At 41.5% G+C, this 20086-nt stretch overlaps 1 protein-coding gene across 5 annotated transcripts in view; it reads left to right on the plus strand.

The window, feature by feature from the left end:
* The first annotated feature begins 3746 nt into the window (after positions 1-3746).
* Positions 3747-20086, plus strand: part of RUFY1 (RUN and FYVE domain containing 1) — a 30565-nt gene continuing 14225 nt past the window's right edge. For 2 of the 5 annotated variants that reach the window (XM_019478544.2, XM_059712897.1), the window contains exons 1-6: positions 15086-15419; positions 16404-16577; positions 16950-17067; positions 17785-17886; positions 18518-18641; positions 19753-19814. In XM_019478544.2, the coding sequence (XP_019334089.2) occupies positions 15101-15419; positions 16404-16577; positions 16950-17067; positions 17785-17886; positions 18518-18641; positions 19753-19814 (899 nt within the window). In that variant the 5' untranslated portion in view covers positions 15086-15100. Of the gene's footprint in view, positions 3827-8583; positions 8870-15085; positions 15420-15549; positions 16141-16403; positions 16578-16949; positions 17068-17784; positions 17887-18517; positions 18642-19752; positions 19815-20086 lie in introns of those variants that run through there. The other 3 variants (XM_059712898.1, XM_006263527.4, XM_014597586.3) reach the window with 3 other exon arrangements.

Raw genomic sequence — 20086 nt, forward strand, 5'->3', positions numbered from 1 at the left:
AGCAGAGGGAGAGTTTGCAGTTGAATTGTGCTCTCCTGGATGGGACAGAAGCCATGATGTAAAATGCAGGTTTGTGAAAATGCAAATATGTGGCAGTGAGGATAGACAATAGGTGTGAGGCAGGTAAGTGTGGGGGAGAGGGGAAATGGTGACCTGGTGATTGAATATAGCTGGTAAAATGTGGAAAGGTTACCTGGGGTTATCAGATGGTAGGCAGGTTATAATGTGCCATAAATCCAATGTCTATGTTTAGCCCATGATTTTTGTATCCAGTGGACTGATGAAGTGAAGTTTGTAGGCTCATCTGCAAAAAAAAGTATTATGTAAATTCCCTTTGAGGATTAGAACTGAGAGATCGGAGAGGGAGCGGTTGTCCTGTGAGAAGTGCCCCCCCACAGGTACTTGGGTATTTTTGTCTTTGATAGGTTTCCGGTGTGCGGTCATTCGGGTACACAGTTGTTATTTGGTTTCTCCTACCTATTTTCCATCGGGGCATGTGGTGCACTGGATGAGATATCTGACATTTCTGGAGATGCAGGTGTAAGATCCAGGCATGGTGATGGTTCTGTTGTGGGGTGTAGTTATGGTGGGGGCGGTGGAGATGTGTTGGCAGGTTTTACATTTCTGGTTCTGGCATGGTCTGGATCCATTGGGTGTGGTTTGGGCCGTAGGAAGTTTGCTTCTGGTTGGTGAAGTTCAGTGCTTGTTTAAAGGCTGGGATGGGTGGTTCTGGGAAGATCTCTTTCAGAATTGGGTCTTCTTCTAGTATGGGCTGCAACTGGTTGAGGATTTTCCATGTAGGTTCCAGGGAGGGATGGTATGTCATCCCTAATGGTGTGCGCTCTGTGGGGGGTTTCTTTTTGTAGTGCAGCAGTTCTGCACATAATATCTGGGTGGCTCTTTCAAAAGCGTGATCTGTCTCTCTGGAGGAGCATCCTTGTTGGGTGAAAGCCCTTTTGAGATTTGTGAGGTGGTGATCACAGATGTTCTCCTCAGTGCAAATCCAGTGGTATCAGAGGGATTGGCTGTAAATTACAGCTTTTTTGGTGTGTTTAGGGCGATTGCCTGTTCTGTGCAGCAGATATGTCTCTTGGTCCGTGGGTTTCCTGTATATGGTGGTTTGTATTTTACCATTCTGGACTGTGATCATAGTGTCTAAAAAGGAAATGTCAGTGCTGGAGTATTCAAGAAATAGTCTGATAGAGGAGTGACGATTATTGAATTTGTGATGGAAATCAATCAGAGACTGAAGGTTTTCAGCCCAAAAGATGAAGATGTCATCTATACATCTCAGGTATAGCATGGGTTTGATGGTGCGGTTCTTAAGGAATCCTTCTTCCAAGTGGGCCATAAAAAGGTTGGCATATTGTGGGGCCATTTTGGTGCCCATAGCTGTGCCCATGGTCTGGAGCAAGTGTGGTTGTTGAAACTGAAGTTGGTGTGTGTGGGGATGAAGTGTACAAGTTCAGTAATATCTTGAGGTCTGTACTCCGAGTTGTCATCTTGCTCTTGTAGATATGTAAGGCAGACTTGGATGCCATCCTGGTGTGGGTTGTTGGTATATAGGCTGGTAATGTCCATGGTGGCTAGGAGGGTGTTGCTGGGAAGGTGGTCTGTGTTCTTAAGTCTGTTGTGTCTTGGACAAAACTTGCTCTTTGGGAAACAAGAGGTTCTAGGATGGATTTGATGAAACCTGATATTTCTTCTGTGTAGGGTTCCATGTTTGGAAATGATTTATAGGCCTGTCAGGGTTCCCTTGTTTGTGGATTTCAGGGAGCATGTAAAAAGTGCCTGGATCGGGTAGTGGGGGAGATCCAGTTCTGTAGTTTTTCTTGTAGTTCAGATAGAAATGATTTCCCTATGCCTAAAGAAGAGTGTTTGTACCCGAAAGCTTGCAAAGAACAATTTTTCCAACTATTTAGTTTGTCTAATAAAAGATATCACATTTACCCAAAGAACCTTGTCTGCTTATGTCCTTACGTCCTTAGACCAACATAGCTACAACCAACACCCTACACCACTTTGAAACTTTTGATGGGTTTCTTATTGAAGGAGGAACCTATAATTTTTAAATATTCTGTAGAAAATTTAGTATACTTTCCCTGATTTCTCTTTAATTTTTTTACTGACGCCACAAAGTACTCAATAATATTTATCTGATTTACATGATATTTTGCATAAAAGTTAAACTTTTCTGAAACCCCATTGCATTTTATAGTCAGATTTTTAACTACTTTTTAAAAATAATTATCAGTATGTTTCTTCTGCATCTAAGGAATAATAGAGCCTTCCTTGTAAATTTACAAAGCCTGTTATGCAAAGACTACACAACCTACTAAATAAGTCAACTGTTCAGATCTTGAGACAAATCAAACCTATTGTCCTATTTCTATTAGGAGTTCTTCCATTTTCCCCTCTCAACAGATGTCTATATTTCTTAGCCCTAATTTATGGTGGTAACCTTATATTTTTCAATGACCAATTAACTGCTTTGTTTACAAATCTAATCATAATACTGTATACATCTTTGCTTTTGATTTTTCAGTCATTTTTGGAATTATTTAGGGAATATACTTTGCATTCCATTGGCCTACCATAAAATATCCAATTCCATTTTCTTCTGTAATTCACAACATGTTTCTGTTACATTAATGGAATGATATGAGCTCCTTTCTTTGCCTAACTAAGTCCCATAAAACTATTCCCTTGGAACTAGCTGAAGACTGAATTACCTTGCTGAAATGTCTGTCATATTTCAAAGGTACTGCATTCGAATCCTGTTAGGCTTGGGATTTTAATTCACATTTCTATTCCCTCCCTCAGACCAGGTATCAATTATTTTTTACCCCTTTTCTACTCCCCACCACCCGCCTCCCCACCATTAAAAAAATTATATTTGATCCAGAACAGTCCACATGCACTAGAAGCAAAACTGAAATACGAACATTCTCTAATAGCCAAGGAACAGGATATAATAGCCAGAAGAAGATATAAACCATAAAAAAGAAAACAGCACATTACAAAAAAGGTAGCTGTTCACATAGTGAATTTTAAAAAGAATTGTAGGATTAACGCAATCCTCCACTACAATTTGGAGCCCTCACAGGTGGGTCTACAAACCTTAAAATGTAGTCTTTAGCTTATCTAGTTTAATTTGATGAAGTAAACATTAGCTAACTGTTTTGTGACTTAGCCCTCTATTTTATGAACACTGCATATTTATACAACTGAACTACTCTCTCAAATTGAATGTTTGTATGCGGGAATTAACAGGGTCACTGCTTTAGGTTTTACACAAAGCAACGATGAAAGTTTGTCATTCATTTAATTCAGTGTCTTCACATTTCTTGTATTTTCAACTTGGTCCAGCAACTTAACTCCTTTAAGCTCCTGGGCTTCTGAAGAAGCCTTGCAACATTTACAAGAAATTTTAACAGTACAAACACACACAAAAGAAGTGGGAACTTCTACTCTTTCTGCATTTACTCCAGTAATGGCCTGATTTACAGAAATACTAGGCACCCAATAAAACTGCTTAACTCACTGGAAGCTACAGATGTTTGGCACTTGTGAGTATCAGGCTATTGGAGACTGTAGGGTGTTTCAGCCACCTTCACTCATCTGGGACTACTCATTTCTGCTCACAGTGGGCATTACAAAAGGGTGTGGTACCAGGGCAAATCTAGGGCACACATGGTCACAGACCTCACCTCTGGATCTTCTATAAATGCAAGCCAGAGAGCACCTCTTTTTTCCCTCCCACCCAAGATGGCTTCTGTTAGTATGGCTGCTCTCACTGGAGACCATGATGTCAGGAATTACTCAGGTAAGCTTACCAGTTTGATCCCTTTTGAAAACTGACAACAAAAAAACAGTGCTATCAAAAAGGTAAGGCATTTTAAAAAGATGACATTTAGTACGTTTGCCCCAGAACTCATCTTGTCCTCAAGTAGATCCCACTGAAAAATCTCTTCAAAATACACATCTTATTTTAAGGATTGTGCTGAGCCCAACAATATTTTATAACACTTGGTGAGAACAGGAATTCCTGCATGATATTTGCTCGTCCCCAGACAGTTTCACTGCACGATCCCCAGTACTTGCTCTAGAAAGCCCTGGCACTATGCAGACACCAGAGGTGGTTAGTGTTCCCCCTCTTGATCTTTTCAACATGTTTTCAGAGACATCAGGCTCCTACCTTTAGCCAAAGTGGTGCTGTAGTGTCACCTAGTGGGAAACCTTGCTGATTGCCTGGGCCGATGCTGTGATAGGAAAACAGGGCTTCAATATGATAGGAAAAGTGGTAAATGCTTATATTAACATTTCTTGTAATCATTTTATTTTTATTCATTATTTCATTTGCAGCCCTAAAAGTAGGAAGAAGTTGAGGCAGCCTGAAATATAATGATGATATGTAATAAAGAGAACTTACATCTGCTCAAAACTTTAATTCCATGGCTTACTCTGCTTTATTCAGGCAGACTGCCCATCTGCTTTCATCAGACAGGGCTTTGGTCCTAAATATTTAATATTCTTCTGACCCCAAGCCAAGATTAACATGTGAGGTGCTGCCAAATCTTTAACAATGCTTTCCTCCAATATTTTGCCTTACCTGCCTCTTTCACTCTCCTCATACACTCCTACATAACACCGATTCTATCCCTAAATGACCCCAGACACCCCCATGGAAGCTCCTGCTTCTAGCAACTAATCCTTGCAGTTGCAAAGAGTATATTGCCCCAGGGATGCTGGTGTGTTATGGGAGAAGGGAAGGGTATAATGAGGCAAGGAATGGCTGTTTCAGCCACAGCACAGGTGCAACAGCAGAACTGGAAATAATCCGAGGTGTTTTAAGCATACTCCTTGATTAGAGGTGATTGGGAGGGATGTTAGCTGATTAGCTGCACCACAGGGGAATCAACAGCTAAAACTGTTGTTTCTACGAAGTGTAATAACTTAATTGCTGACTGATAATGGGGCAAACAAGAAAACAGTGACAGAACTAGGAAGGTTCCTTAGTAACCTCAGTGTCACCACACTGCTCACATGGAAGAAAGCTTCTCAGCTCTCCAGGAGAAGGGGTGACAGAAAAGGATTACCCCAGTCTAGCAGGGGGCCCATCTTAGAGGCTAATCAGAAAAAATTAAAATTGCATAGAGGTGCATTTTGTTTTGTTTTTTTTCTTTTAAACTTGCTCATATGCACACTGCAAACATTACTAAACTCTGTAAATGAAGTCTTAGTGTTATCCTTACTCTTCCCCTCTTCTCCCCCTGTTGCTTGTTATAGTCCCTTGTTGCATTTTGTTTTAAAACTAACTTGTAAGTTCTCTAGAGTGGAGTCTGTGTCTGATGTGTTTATATTGTGCCTAGCATGATGAGGGTCCAGCCCTGATGAAATTCTTTGGGTGCCACTGGAACATTACCATTTAAAAGATCCATATACAACCATTTAAATTCCCATAAAAATAGGGCACCCACAGACTTGCACCCATACAAAAAGAAACAGACTTTTACAAGCATTAATGCCAGTAAAATTTGTGTGATTCACCTTCAGCCCAGCTGCACTGGAAAATGTGCACAGTGCTGCTCATCTTGGAACTGGAAGGGAAAAAAGGAGTAGGGAAGTGTCCAGTGCAGGAGGTTTTAGCCAATCATATTCTTACGGTTTATTGACTTTAGGACGTGAGAAAAGTTATGGTGCTTGCCTGGGGCTCTGGAGACCAGTCTTTCATACCTTGCTTGACTACAGACCTCTCACGTGACCTTAGGCAAGTCACCCAGGGTATGTCTGTATGGCACAATGAACAATTAGTCCTGCTAGGAAACAGGGTATGTTAGGCCAGGCAGAACACCATGCTAACACAGCTGTACTGCTTCCAGAACTCAAAGCTCAGCTATCTCTGCACAGCATTGATTTGTTGTATATATGATTTTGATTTTTTTATTGGGGGGGGGGTTATATACTAGAAAAATCCTGCTTAAAATTATATAAAACCTAACAACAGGATCTGGTATGCAAGAACTTGACTTCACTAGGATAGAACGTGGCTTCATAGCAGCTCATATTCTGCATTTAAGCAACACTTAACCTCTGCATTCTTCAGCAAGCCAGCCAGACAACTAAAGCTGTCAAAAGAAAACTGCTCTGCCCTCACAAAGTTGGCAAGAGCTGTCCTGACAGTGTAATGGAGGGGGCTACTGGAATAAGATGCCCCAAAACAAGGGGAACACATAATACAGAAATAAAACCTCACTCACTTTAGGACCTTTACCAGTATAGGGAACTATGGCCATGTCTACACGTCTCCATACAGCAAAGTTGCTATGGCATCATGCTTTAGTACTTCGTTTTGGAAGCCAAAAGGAAGTACTAAAGCATGGTGCTGTATGGGCAGTAACTGCACTGTGTGCACAGCGTGCTAGTAGATTTTTGCTGCTACATTGCCATAGTGGCACACTATACCCTGGGAGTGTGATGCTACAGCGATGTACCTGGCGATCACATGTAGACACACATGATCACTATATCAACGTAGTGCATTGCTATGTTGCTGCAGGGAGACCTGTAGATGCACCTCATAAGCAGTAACGCTAGCCACATGTAACACCCTTTGCGCTTGTAAATGTTTGAAATTAAACAACAGTGACTTATTTTTAGCATGTGATACTCCAGCAATTTTGCCAAAGCACAACCACAGCTAAACAACATCTTGAGTTGTTCAAATCTCCCCAAACAGCAGGAAGAATAATTTATTGGTAAATGTATTTTACTGGATGATTTAATAACTTCAAATTCATTTTTAGTAGGTAAATAACTAGCTTCTATTCATGACTAGAACCCAAAACATACGGGTAATACTATACCGCATAAGTGTATGTACGTTTGGGTTTTTCTGTAAACCCTTTGTGCACAATAGAATAGTTTGTGGGAAGATTGAAATAAAATGTCTCTATTACCTTACTATACATATTTAAATATTTCATTTCTCTTGTAACATATAGAAAGGATCACTTGTCTTTTCTTTCACATCTTAATTCCATTTTTCCATTCTAATGTGTGAGATTATATAATGTTAATGAGTCTGATGCACAGTAGTTGCTCAGAAGAGCATTTCAAGAGACAGAAAAGGTGTCTCTTTGCTCTATTAGTTCCCTCTGTTCTGCTTTCACAACTAAAAACAGAAACTAGTTTTTGTTTTTAACTAACGATCAAGTGAAATTACTTCCCTCATTTCACCTCTTTTAGTCCAGTAGGGTCCTGATTCCCCCACACACCCTCAGCCCCTGCACCCACCCAGCTGACTTCAGTACAGCACAACCCATAAGGTCAAGTGCTTGACATAATTAACTATTACACAATGTCTGTCCCTCCTTGTGTTTTATAAAGGACATCCAGCTTAAATACCATTTAACTCCACTAGATGGAGTGCAAAACATATGGCTGCATTCTGGCTAAGTAGTTAAAGTCTGTACTCAGGATCAACCCTGGGTGAATTTGAGGTTTCAGTCTCACAGGTTCTCTTATCTTTCAGCAGCACTTTGGAAATTGCTGTCTGTTCTATGAAAAGTAAGTTAGCCTTAGATGTTTATTTTGACAGTGCCTGTAAGGCAGAATCAGTCCTACTTAGATGTATTTTCTATACAAAATGACAGAGACTCAGACTTTGAACCAGGCTGTACCTCTTGCAGGACAGAGATCTGTTTGTATTTGTATCTGTATCTACCACATGTGTCCATGAACTTGCATGTGAAGAAGAGCTCGAGGATTGCTCACCAACACCACATATTTGGCTCCAGATTTTCCAACTTAACTAATGGAACAGGACTCTTTTGCATAACAGGATGTGATGACTTGTTTCCTTTCCTCTACTGCTAAATCAGCTACATTTGATATTAAGTACACCCTGTATATGCCCACTTCAAAGAATTATTACCTTCCTTATGATTTTAGCATTTCTGTGTGTAACTAAATAAAAATATTTGAGAAAAGAAAGTTAAATACTCTAAGCAACTAAAAGCTGAGGGATTTCAAGCTGAAGCTGTTTGTTTTACTAGGAAGGTTACTGGTAATCGGATGCCTAAATTGCCTTCCTCTGTCACTGCCCTTTTCATGAGAGTAATCCTAAATCTCTTTAGCAAAAACCGCCAATTTACAAACCAGTAAAATAACCATGTTTAATACAAGCTGAACACAGCAGGACCATGGCTTGTGTTTATATGCTTGTAAGAGAGAGAGAAAAGTATATGTTACTCCCCATTTAGGGACCCTGTTTTAGCTTTTAGAGACCTACTAGGTTTCTAATTGTTTTGTTTTGGAGAGAGATTATTGATTAGTGAGAATCGAACACACACCTAGTGAAATGTATAACTTGAAACATCCAAGGCAAAATGGAAAGGATTCACAATCATGGAAAGGTTTCAATATCTTGAACTTTTCCTTAAACTGGCTGTTTTGCACGCTACTACGGCTCGGTGTACCCTTGTAATCCTTCACACACCTCAGCAAAGTTGGAAGGGAGGGCAGGGCAGGGCAGGGCAGGGCGGAGTTGCTGCTTAACTCGATTGCTCATGACTAGTGTCATATGACATCTTAAAGATGGCTGAAGGGGAGAGTTGCAATGCATCTGCCGCGGCACAGAAAGAAGATTTTGAGATCCTTGATAGAAACCAGATTCCTAACGTGCCCGAGTTGAAAAGCGAGGAGAAAGAGAGAACTGGTGCAGAAGCAGGGTGGTCTGCTCCCATCTTTTCACTGGCTAAGAAAGCTTCAGAAAACTTATCAGTGAGCTATGGCAATGCTCTGAAGTCTGCAGCTTTGGTAGGACTCGTATCCAAACAAGTCAGCAATGACAGCACAGCAAAAACAAGTATGGTTATATTTATTCAATAAACTTGCTTGTACTGCGTACAAATAAGTTGGCTAAATCCTCTAAGTGGCATGTCTGAGTGGCAAAGAGGCTTTATTCTTGCTTTGCACAGATTAAAAAGAAATCTGATGCTGTACTGAAATTGGCAAAGACAAGTATACAGCCCAAAAATAAATCCATGTAAAATTTCCTGTGGCCAGGGAAAGCATAAACTTCTGATATTTGGCAGAAAGATAGCCTCTAATTTGGGGGAATTGAGGTTTTATTTGCAACTTACCCAGAAAAGTTCAGATGTAGCATGACTGCGTAGAGCACTGGTGTCCCTCCTTACACCTGGGCTAAGGAGAGGAACTGTGCAGTGTTTTTGGTCATGTGACTTCTGCATCAGAAAGTCATTGTTAAATCACAAGATACTAACTCTTAAAGGAAATTAAGCTAGCAACACTTATGAATGTTGCTAGAGGGGCTTCAATTTCTTTAGCCTTTCAGTAAAATCCTGTCTCTGAGGTCTGTTAATTTTTGGGGTTTTTTTCATTGACTTAAGTAGGATCAGGATTTCTCTGCCCACGTGGAAAATATTGCTGCATACAGCAACTCAAGGACTTCTTGTGTTCTAGAAACACCAGCCAAAAATCAGAAATGCGTTTTCCAACATCATTAATTAAATGCTGCATCCCTGCTAAAGGAGGTCTAAATAAATGCCAGTTACTGCAGGAAAAGATGGCACATGAGGGGTCCATGTGTTTAAAAGACTTGACCCCTTCCTCCATACAGGAGCTGTGCATCAAAGTATCGGATCCTGAATATACCATTCCACTATATGTCCTGTTCTACTGTAGCTAGTAAAAGGCATCAGAGAGCAGATTGTTAGTACAGCTCAGTGAAAATATTTCCTATGTAAACAGAAAAGGACTGGTAGGGGAGAGAAGGGAAAGAGGAAGAAAAAAACAGAAGAGGAAACATGGTAGGATGACCAAACAGCTGGAATTAACTGAAAAAGTTGTGGTTTTGATCTAAATATTCTGAATTAGCTCAATTACCTCTTCTATATCACTTCCACAAGGTTCAGGAGGACCTGGGAATTTTGCAGCTAAGGTATTTTGTAGATTCCAATCAGTGCCTTGAAATTTCCACAGAAAACAGGCAGCGTGTAGCCATGGAAGAGGTACATGCTGAAATTCAATACCTGAATGGCTACTGGTAGTCAATAAACAAACCTCTGTAGTGTTAGAGTGTCAAAAGGGGAACTCAGGAGGAAAGCTAATTAGCTCCACAGCAATCTCAGTATCTATGGGCACTCTTACACATGCAAGTGATGCAGTGCCGGGCACTTTGAAAAGCACCTGGTGCTGTGATGCTTGCAGTTGTATAAGTGGTGAAATGCGCATCAGCGCTGAAAAAATTGCAGCAGTGCGCTTTTGAACTAAAACACAGAAGGTGCTTTAGTTCAAAAGTGCATGCTGAAATTTTCTGCGTGCTAACGCGCATTTTGCCTCTTATACAACTGCACGTGGCACAGCACAGTTCGCATCAGTTTGTGTGCGGATCTCTGGCATGTTACAGGACAAAAAAGTGTGTGTATAAATGCCCTACATGTGTGGCTGTATTAGGCTGCAGTAAACTAATAAACAACACCCCAGGATAGTACTTTTCAACACCGGCACTATCCTATGGCAGCATTATTTAATGCGCCACAGCAAATGTAGATGGTGACTGGGCTGGCTGGGGCACAAGGGTGCTTCAGTGCAGGGGCTACTTGCCAGCTAGCCCTACAACAGAGCACCCCTGTACCCCAGCTGGCCCTTCTGCAGCACGCTGAGGCATGTTCTGCCCTGACTCAATGTGCTGCAGTCCAGGTGCATGTTTAAATGCGATGCCTGAGAGCAATAAACTCTGGTGCAAACTGTGCTGGAGTTTATTCTGTCAAATTAACTGCACATGTAAATGTGCCCAGTGAGTAAGTAATTGGGGGGGGGGGGGGGGGATTCTTTCCTGAGCCCCACACCAGCCCAGTGGGAAATACTATAGTTCCTGACCAGCACCCCTGTAGATCCTGGGAAGGGAGGGCAGGTAACAGGGACCAAGGTCATCTAGGTATTGCCTTCAATAGACCTCTTCAGTCTCTGACCATGTGACTGTAGCAGAGCTGCAGTACCTGTACTTCCCAATAGTTGCTTGTGCTTGTCCCTTTTCCTCTTCCCCACTCCTCACCTCTCCCTGCCAAAAAAAAAAAAAAAAAAGTCCCCAAATGGTGTAGGGGGTGGAACTTCATGCTGTGTTACTGTCTTCTGAGAACTATGGCCAGGTGGAATGATGTGGCTTCCTGTGCCATCAGACCCTTTCATGTTCTCTGCACCACATCCAAGCTTTTGCCATGCCACCTGAAGCACCCTTCTGGGAATCTGTAAGAGTGGTTCTCAACCAGTGGTCTTATAACCCTGCCAGTGGCTTGCAGAGGTGCTATGGATGGGCCCAACCAACTCCTACCATGTTCTCCAAATACAGCCTAGTTTTGCAGGAGTATTTTGCTAAGAAACTAATTATTCCTGGAGCAGTGCCATGCTAAGGAAGCTGTACTGCTTCCAGTTCAGGAAGTGTTCTACCCAGACCTAGTTAGCACAACACTGTGTTGGTACCAAGTCCCATACAGAGGTATACTAAGGCAGCTGTACTATGGTCATGTGAATCACTCTGCAGTTGCTGCAGTATCAATTTAAGAACCATTCTCCTAGAGGAGGAGGAGAGGGTGGCGATGCAAAAATGGCTGAGCTCCTCTCCCTGTGGGAAGGATGAAGATCAATATACAGAGGGTGTTCTCTTCACCCAGACAGACAGCATGCTCTCCTGCTTCTAACAAGGTCTATTCTGTTCTTGAATGATTTCTTCTATTTGTCTCTAAGAATTTTTTCCAACTTGATCACTCATATTGAAAATGATTAGATTAATAGACCTAGGTACTCTGTAAAGCTTACTCGTTTTTTGTTGTTTATCATGTATATTACCTATAAGTGCCAATTATGAACTCAGATTCACTTTGCTAAGCACTGTGCAACAACAAAGAGAAAAAGATTCTGTTTTCTGGGACAAGAAGCTTTTTTTTTAAAAAAAAAAAAAAAGCAACTAAAAATGCTCTTCTTTGGTGTGTCAGTTATCTAGGCAAACAAAACAGACTATCCAGCAAAAAGAGTGAAAACTATTAAAAGAACTATACAAAAGCCCATTAAAGAAATTTTAAAGGAGGATAAGGCTTTCTCTCTAATCTCCCAGCAATACTCAAATTTTTACCTGCAAAAAAAAAATATTAGTAATTTTAAACTTAATATCCCTTTAAACTTCCTGTATCTCAGCCTCCGCATTTGTTATAGTGGTGGTAATACACCTCACTTAAGCCCCCTGGAGATCCATAGATGTTCTCTTAAGAGCCACAAAGTTTTTTCTGAATAAAACAAATTCAAAACTAGATAATCTATAAAAGTTAGATGCATGCATTTTAAGTGTTTGGGTAGTTATTCAAATAGAATATGCCATGATTAGTGCAGTGCAACTAAAATTCAAGGGGTACTTTTCATTATTAGTGTGCGCCCAAAAACTCAGCCCCAAGTGTATCATCTTAACAAATCCACACCTAGAGGAATGTTTGCCTGCAACTAGCTAGAAACTTTTAAACTGTCCAAGCTAAACCTTGCTCTCCAGTTTTTGGGGGGGTTTTTTGTTTTGTTTTTGGTTTTTTGCTATTATGAGATTCTTAGTAATAAAACTCTCACTTCAATTTCCTTAAATTCTGTACATTTTCATATCAGAATATATGTTTACTGTTTGTGTTATTTCCTTGATATATTATGTATTCTGTAATTATATAAAATTGCTTACTTGGATCATTATGTGAGGTAGATTCCATTGTCGTTACCTGGGCCAGTAACTTGACACCACCTCGATTTTTTTTTTTTTATATGAAGAACATGCCTACAAATAGAAAGTACAAAAAATCTTTTTTGTAATAACTATTTTTATTTTTTGTTTGCCAGATTTTCAGTCTAGTGGTTAGTGGCCTTGGCCTAGGGGAAGTACACTAGTTTACACTAGTTCTCACTTTGGTCTCTCACATTTAATGGCAAAGGAGAATTCACAGCTACACCAGTAGAGGCAGAAGGCAATGGACAAACTCATTAGCTGTTTTACTGTGTTATTGTGGGTGGGAACTCTTATCAGAACAGCTAAGTGTTTTTGTGCCTTATACTTACCCTGTGGTAGCAGCTCCTCTGCATGTGCTTTTGCTTACTGCAGGGTAAATGCACGTATGTGAACAGTGTAAAAAGAACCAATTTTTCAAACTCCTCCATGAATGTACATTTATAATTGCACAACTGTTAATTTTGAGGTGGTTTATTGTTTCATTACGTTATTGTAGAGGAGCGTACTTTTCATCCTAAGATGTCCTTTTTCAGTCGTTCACGACTTCCCAAATTCTTCTTGGTCTGAAATTGTGAGGTCAAAGGTACTGTTCAAAAGACTGAAATGAAGTCAGCTTAGCTCTTCTAAACTAAAGAAGGGAGTGGTGTGTTTAATGCAGTATAACTCAAACAGCTCAAATTTGAAACCTTTTTAGGCACAATGGAAACTTCTCCACAAGTACAAGTGAAAAGTTTGGTATGTATTTAAAGTATTCTGTGAAACCTAACTACAATGCAGTCATAGCATTTTGTGTCTCCCTAGATAGCAAGCCCCTCCAGGCATTGACATGTTTGTTTTGGTACTTTGAGCTGTTACAATGTTTTCCAAACTAGCTACATAAATATTACAGGAAGAGTAGTAGAATGCAGTACTTCCCCTACTAAAACACTTTTTTTAGTTGCTTATAAACTGGCTCAACTCAGCTACTTCAGTTTAAAAATTTCTCATACTAGTGATTTGGTTCAGTTTCCTTCCTTCTTCAATTTCCTTGAAGAATTCAAGCAAAACTATCTTGAATGAGACAATTTAATATTTACAATCCCATTGCTTTGGAGCAAAGTCTTGAAACTGAGCAGGAGTATTCCTTTTTCTGGAGTGTATGCTGTTTGCTGACGGCCTGAAAAACCGCCCAAATTTGACTAAATTAGAAACTGGGGTATTCAGAGTTAGCAGCAGCTGAACTTTCCAAGTATAGTCTTCTTTTAACATGCTTGTTTCTATTCCGCTTGCATCCTGTTACCAAGGCCAGTTTCTTAAAGTGGTCTGGTTTAAATCTGTTTGAATATGAATGCATAAAAGTTGCCCTGACTTCACTAAATCAGTTTAAAATGTGGTAAAATGAATGCAGTTTTGCACACAGGCCGTGCCCTAAAAGTAGAGATGAAAAAGCCTGGATTTTAATTCGGTAAAAAACTTAAATCCAAGACAACCTTCTGCCTGACCCCTGAAATATTTTAAAGTCTAAACAAGGTTGTATAGTCTTCAGATACACAGTTTTTGTTGTGTTTGGTTGTTTTTGGCTGCTTTTGTTGTTGTTTGGTTGTTTTTGGCTGCTTTTGTTGTTGTTTGGTTGTTTTTGGTGGGTTTTTGCATTACTAACACCCTCCTGTCCAATGCGAGTTTTTGAAGGGCAGAAAGCGCACGCATTTTTACGCTATTATCAGGTTTAATTGTACTTCTTGAAGTTTGCTACTTGAGAACAGCTGCCCTCCCTGTTCAGCTGGGTAACCCCAAGGCAGTCGATGCGCGTGCGTTGTTGGTGGGGCGGCAAAGCTGAGCGTCTCATCGGAGCTGCGCTTCGGCAGCGTAGAAGAGGCGAACCCAAGTTGACTTGTCTCGAACTGATGCCTTGGCTGCTAGGCTGTCCTGCTTCAGGGCCCTTCCCCACCTTCCAATGAACGCTGGATGGAAACCAGCTATAAAGCCCAACACATTTTCAAGCGCTAACTTCATAGCCAGTGGGCTCTCTTTCTAGCTGGTGGGACAGTATGGCGTGACGAGAAGGACTTTGCATGCGTGGCGCCAGGCTAGGCTCACTGGCTAGTTGCGCCATGTCTGAAACGTGTGGCAGGGGCCTGTGCCTTGTGGCGCCGACATGGGGCGCAGGCTGCTCCCGTGCTGCGGGGCGGACAGGGCTCGGGCCCACACCGCAGCACGGCGCTGTGCCCTCGAGGGTCTCTTGCTTCTGCGGTTTGCTGCGAGAGCCGCGTCGGGCTCGCCTCAGACTGGGGGGGCGGGGCGGGGCGGTCCCCTCCGCCAGCGTGAGGAGCCGCTTGCGAAATGGCGCCTGCTAGCTTCCCCCGGCCGCGCTCTCGCGAGAGTCCCGTAGAACTCTCGTTGCTCTTGAGTCGTCCCTCCCTCCCCCCCCCTCGCTCCTCATTGGATGGAAAGAGAAACAGGCAGGCTGAAGACTCCAATAGGAGCGAGGGACGCCCCGCCCCCGTATCCCTCCGGGATTACGAGACGGGGCGGGGGTTGTTTTGGTTCTCCCACGCCGATTGGCCTGGCGAGGAGGAGGCTAGCCGCGTCCAATCGCCGGCCTCCGTTTGGAGGGAGGAGGTGGGAGCTGTTCCTGTGGTAACGCGGATGATGTGGCGAGGTCAGTGGCGATGGCGCGGGGGCGGGGCCTCGTTCTGGGGCCACTAGGGCGCCCCCTGCTGTGGAGGGGGCGGGGCGGGAGCCGGGGGGAGGGGCAGGTGGGTGCAGCAGGGAGCAGTGCCCCGGCCTGGCTCCTCTCCTGGACCTGCCCTGCGGGGACGGCCTGTCAGGCGGGGTGGGGGTCCGCCTGCACTCCTCTGGTCCTTGCCCTGTAGCTTATTTAACAAATCTGGTGCCTTGACTCCAACACGCGCAGCCCCGAGTTAAAAAAGGGGTCTTGGTGCCTTCCCGTAAACAGAATCGGGCTTCGTGCTAGAGACAATATCTTTTATTAGACCTGCTCGATATTTGCAACAACAAAAAAGTCTTGATCGCAAGCTTTCGGACACGCTCGCCCTTTTGCAGGCGTAGGAGAGTGCAAAGATTGTAAAATTTCTAGGCAGAAATGAAAATTCATAAAATTTCTCCTCAGTGGAAATGACGACTTCCTATTTTGCAGGAGAGCTGAAGGGGTGGTAAGATCTCCTGGCTGGAGTACGGGCAACCCCCGCCTTTGCGCTCTTAATTGGTTCCTGGAAACAAAAAAACAAAAAAAACCCCGAGTGTTAAGTGAAACCAAAAGTATTTCATGACCCGGGATGGCGACCGCAATGGTTTTGAATGACCCGAGATGGCGACCATGAGCATTGTAACGAAACTTGCAGAGCGGGAAGTGAAATCGGGTATTGATTCTTTTTAAAAAATGAGCGTTATGGTGAAACGGCGTTGAGCCTGTAGTTCCTTTTTATGTGAATTTTTTAGGCTTGTTGGGTTTTGGTTGAGAGTTCACGTTTTAAAAGCCAACTAAGCCGCGGCAGGTCGAGACGCCCGCGCTTCGGCCTTCGTAATGTTCCAAGAAAACGAGCCAGGAAGATTTCAACACTGTTGTGTGTGTTTTTTCTTGTCTCGCCCCCCTCTCCCTCCCCCCTTTCCTAAAACATTTTAGCTCTGAAATACCACACAATGGAAGAACGGGCCAACCTGATGAATATGATGAAGCTCAGTATTAAAGTCTTGATCCAGGCAGCCCTCAGCCTGGGTAGGACTCTGGACTCTGACTTCCCTCCCTTGCAGCAGTTCTTCGTGGTGATGGAGCACTGTCTCAAGCATGGGCTGAAAGGTGAGCACCCTAGTTTCTCCTTCAGTGGATGTTGGCTGAAGTATTGAGGCCAGGGGGTGAGAAATCCAGTGATGTGTTTCTTTGTGGTTTAGGCTAAATCATGTAGACTTAACTTTTAATGTAAAATGATAATCAGTAATGGGGAGAAGTACTGGGAAAGGCTCAAATGAATTGCATATGTGAATGCACACAAGTACTCCTCTATTTCTGAGTCTGCAGTAAATGCTGTTGTGTTGTTTCCATGTGCATACTAGGATCCTTTAGGTAGAAATATAGTACATTTTAGAGGTTTCTTGTTTGTAATTCTTGAATTGAAAGAGGATGTTTGCGACTCTTTCCTGTTTCTTAGCATAACTGTGTCTTTCCTTTTAGTTAAGAAGAGCTTTATTGGGCAAAACAAATCATTTTTTGGTCCCTTGGAGCTGGTGGAGAAACTTTGTCCAGAAGCCTCGGATATAGCAACTAGTGTTAAAAACCTGCCTGAGTTGAAGTGAGTTGGAAGCTGACAGGTGCAGTAACCTTACACAAATAGTGTAGTCTCACCACGTTCCTCTTTGCCTTGGCTGGAAGGACGTATTCCATAAAAGAGAGCAGCATGTATATACATTTTCCAGTATTTTGGAAATGCAAACAGTTCTCAATTCTAACAGAATGTTAACAGAGTAAAAATCATGCTTGGAAAAATCCCTTACTTGTGTTCACAAATAACCTTAGATTATTCAAAGTCAAACCACTTTTAATTTCCCTTAACCATTTTTTGTGTGCATCTGATTTAAAAAAAAAATACTGGTTTCCTTTCCGGGTTCCTGTATGCAAATGGGATGTTGCAATTATTTTTTTCTTTTTTTTTTTTTTCTTTTTTTTTTTTTTTTTTCAAATGTTGCAGGGAAACGTTGTGTTAACGATTCACTGTAATCGGTTACAAATGGAATGTGTCTGTTTAGATTAATAGAAATTTAAATACGTCCTGGGGCAAACTTGTTCTGATATTTTTCCCTTCATTTGAACCATATAACTTATTAAAGTAATTCCATACCTGTGATGACACGGCTTTTACTTTTTGTGAAGTTTCGTGTTTGCATAATAAATTCTTAACTCCAACTTAATCACATGCTCCCTTAAAATTTACAATGTTGAATTCATGAATTAACGTTTTAAATCCTGGTTTACTGCAACTGTTGATACTGGTTTACATGTTTCTGTGTAGGACTGCAGTAGGAAGGGGAAGGGCTTGGCTTTATCTTGCACTAATGCAAAAGAAACTGGCGGATTACCTGAAAGTGCTCTTGGATCATAAGCATCTATTAAGGTAAATATCCAATTCATATTTTGCTTATACGCTGCTTCCGTATGGCAAATGAAATGTGCATTTTAGTTTTTGAGAACCTTCTTGTAATCTAAGGACATAAAAGTAATTGATGAATTAAAATTAAACTCCATAGTACTGTGCAGTGCTCATTTACTCCCAGTGAACAGAAACAAAATGCTTATCAATACATTAGGCATATTTTTGTCACTTTTGCTGGACATCCCAAGAGTAAGGCAAAAGCACACATGTACACACTCATTTTGGGAATCCTTGACTGTTAGTATTTATAGTTACCATAACCTTGTTTACTAAGCATGCCCAAGGTTACAAATCTAATGGCTTAATTTTCAAATGTTCTAGCCATAAGGGCAATTAATTCCTCAGATTAGGTATGTGTTTAGTAAAAGCCCTCTCTTATGAGCTCTGCATTTCCTTTTTCTCAGTTTTTCAGGTCTGCTCTTGTTGCATAAATCAGCAAAGGCAAAAGGATCAATTTATAATCTGACTTGAAGTGAAAGGAACAGTATCACTTTATGTAATAATTTTAAGTAGATGGAACTCCTGCTATTGTAACTGGTGTTTAAACCCAAATATATATGATGATTGCTACTGATAAGATTATTTGTTCTAGTGAATTTTATGAACCTGATGCATTGATGATGGAGGAGGAAGGAGCAGTGATTGTAGGTCTGTTGGTGGGACTGAATGTTATTGATGCAAACCTTTGCCTGAAAGGAGAAGATCTGGATTCCCAGGTAACGTCGAGCTTTAACATGGAAAACTAGTAATAGGATCATAGGGAATTAGGTTTGGAAAGGGATCTCATGAGGTCATGTAGTCCAGCCCCCTGTTCAAGGAAGGATCCCTGATTAAACCATCCCAGCAGAGTACCTGTCTGATCTCCTGAAAATTTCCAGTGTTGGAGATTCCACAACTTCTACGGAGCCTGTTCCAATGTTGGACCACACTGTCAGACAGCCCCTCCTAATCTCCAACTTAAAATTTCCTCTGCTGCAGTTTGAGGCCGTTGCTTCCAGGCCTATCTCTCTCTAGCTACAGAGAAAGTCTGTATGTCATACAGATGCCAACACAGTTAAGCACACACCTAAATACGTTGCTGAATTGAAGCTACCGATGCATGCAAGACCTACGTGGTGGTGGAGAAATCAAGACTATTCACTAAAAATGAACTAGGTTGCAGAGAGCAAAACACAGAATACATGATGAAAATGATCATTACTGAATCATGAAGAAATAGCTGGAAGGAACTTCTTGAGGTCATCTAGTCTAACACGCTGTGCAAGGCAGGATCACCCCAGCTGAAATCATCCCAACCAAGTGTTTGTCTAACTTGCACATACAAGCATGGTATCAAATGTTCATTGAAAAGGACTGAAGTGATGGAACAGAAATAACATACCTTTTCTAAAGTAGTGGTCCAGAAAACCTAATATGGATTCACTGCCTGAAATAAGTCCATATACGATATTATTGAGGTTTTTTGATTCAGTGTTGTCCCAGTCTACACTAGCAGCATTAACACTTACTACTTTTTTCCATAATAATTCATGGGAATCTGTCAAGTCTGTGCTAGCAACTTGAATGCTGTAGACAAGTCTAGGCTGAACAAAAAGCAGACCATATTATTAGGTTTCATTGTGATGTTGATTATTTGAAGAAAAAAAGATACTTGAGCATCTTCATTTATGTTTTGCTTGGAAAGGCATTATGAAGCTTAAGGTTTACTCAGAATATGAAATGGAGAAGCAAGTAAATGAAACCAGGAAGATGATGTCTACTGTTGCTCAAAATATTTCAACTAATTTGCCTAATAACACCATGGTTCTTTGTTTTGGCTTTTATCAGGTTGGAGTGATTGATTTTTCGTTGTACCTTAAAGACACACAGAACAATGATGCTCTCAAACAGTATGTATGATATCCCATTGATTCTTAACTGTGTTTGCTTTTTGTTGTGTTTTTTGGTTTGGGTTTTTTTAACCCCCAAAATGTAAGAACCTTAAACTGTCGAATGTTAGTCCATTACAGATATCCATGTTGGGAGAACCCTTTTAATTGTTTCAGGAAAAACACAGCATCCTAAATAGGTCTTGACAGATAAACCGTGCAAAATTTGTTAACTTCCAAATACTGGAATCATCATAGCAGTTCAGTGGTAGCACATTGGTTGCCACATGTAG

The sequence above is a fragment of the Alligator mississippiensis genome, chromosome 9 (genome assembly GCF_030867095.1).
Source record: "Alligator mississippiensis isolate rAllMis1 chromosome 9, rAllMis1, whole genome shotgun sequence".
Lineage (NCBI taxonomy): Eukaryota > Metazoa > Chordata > Crocodylia > Alligatoridae > Alligator > Alligator mississippiensis.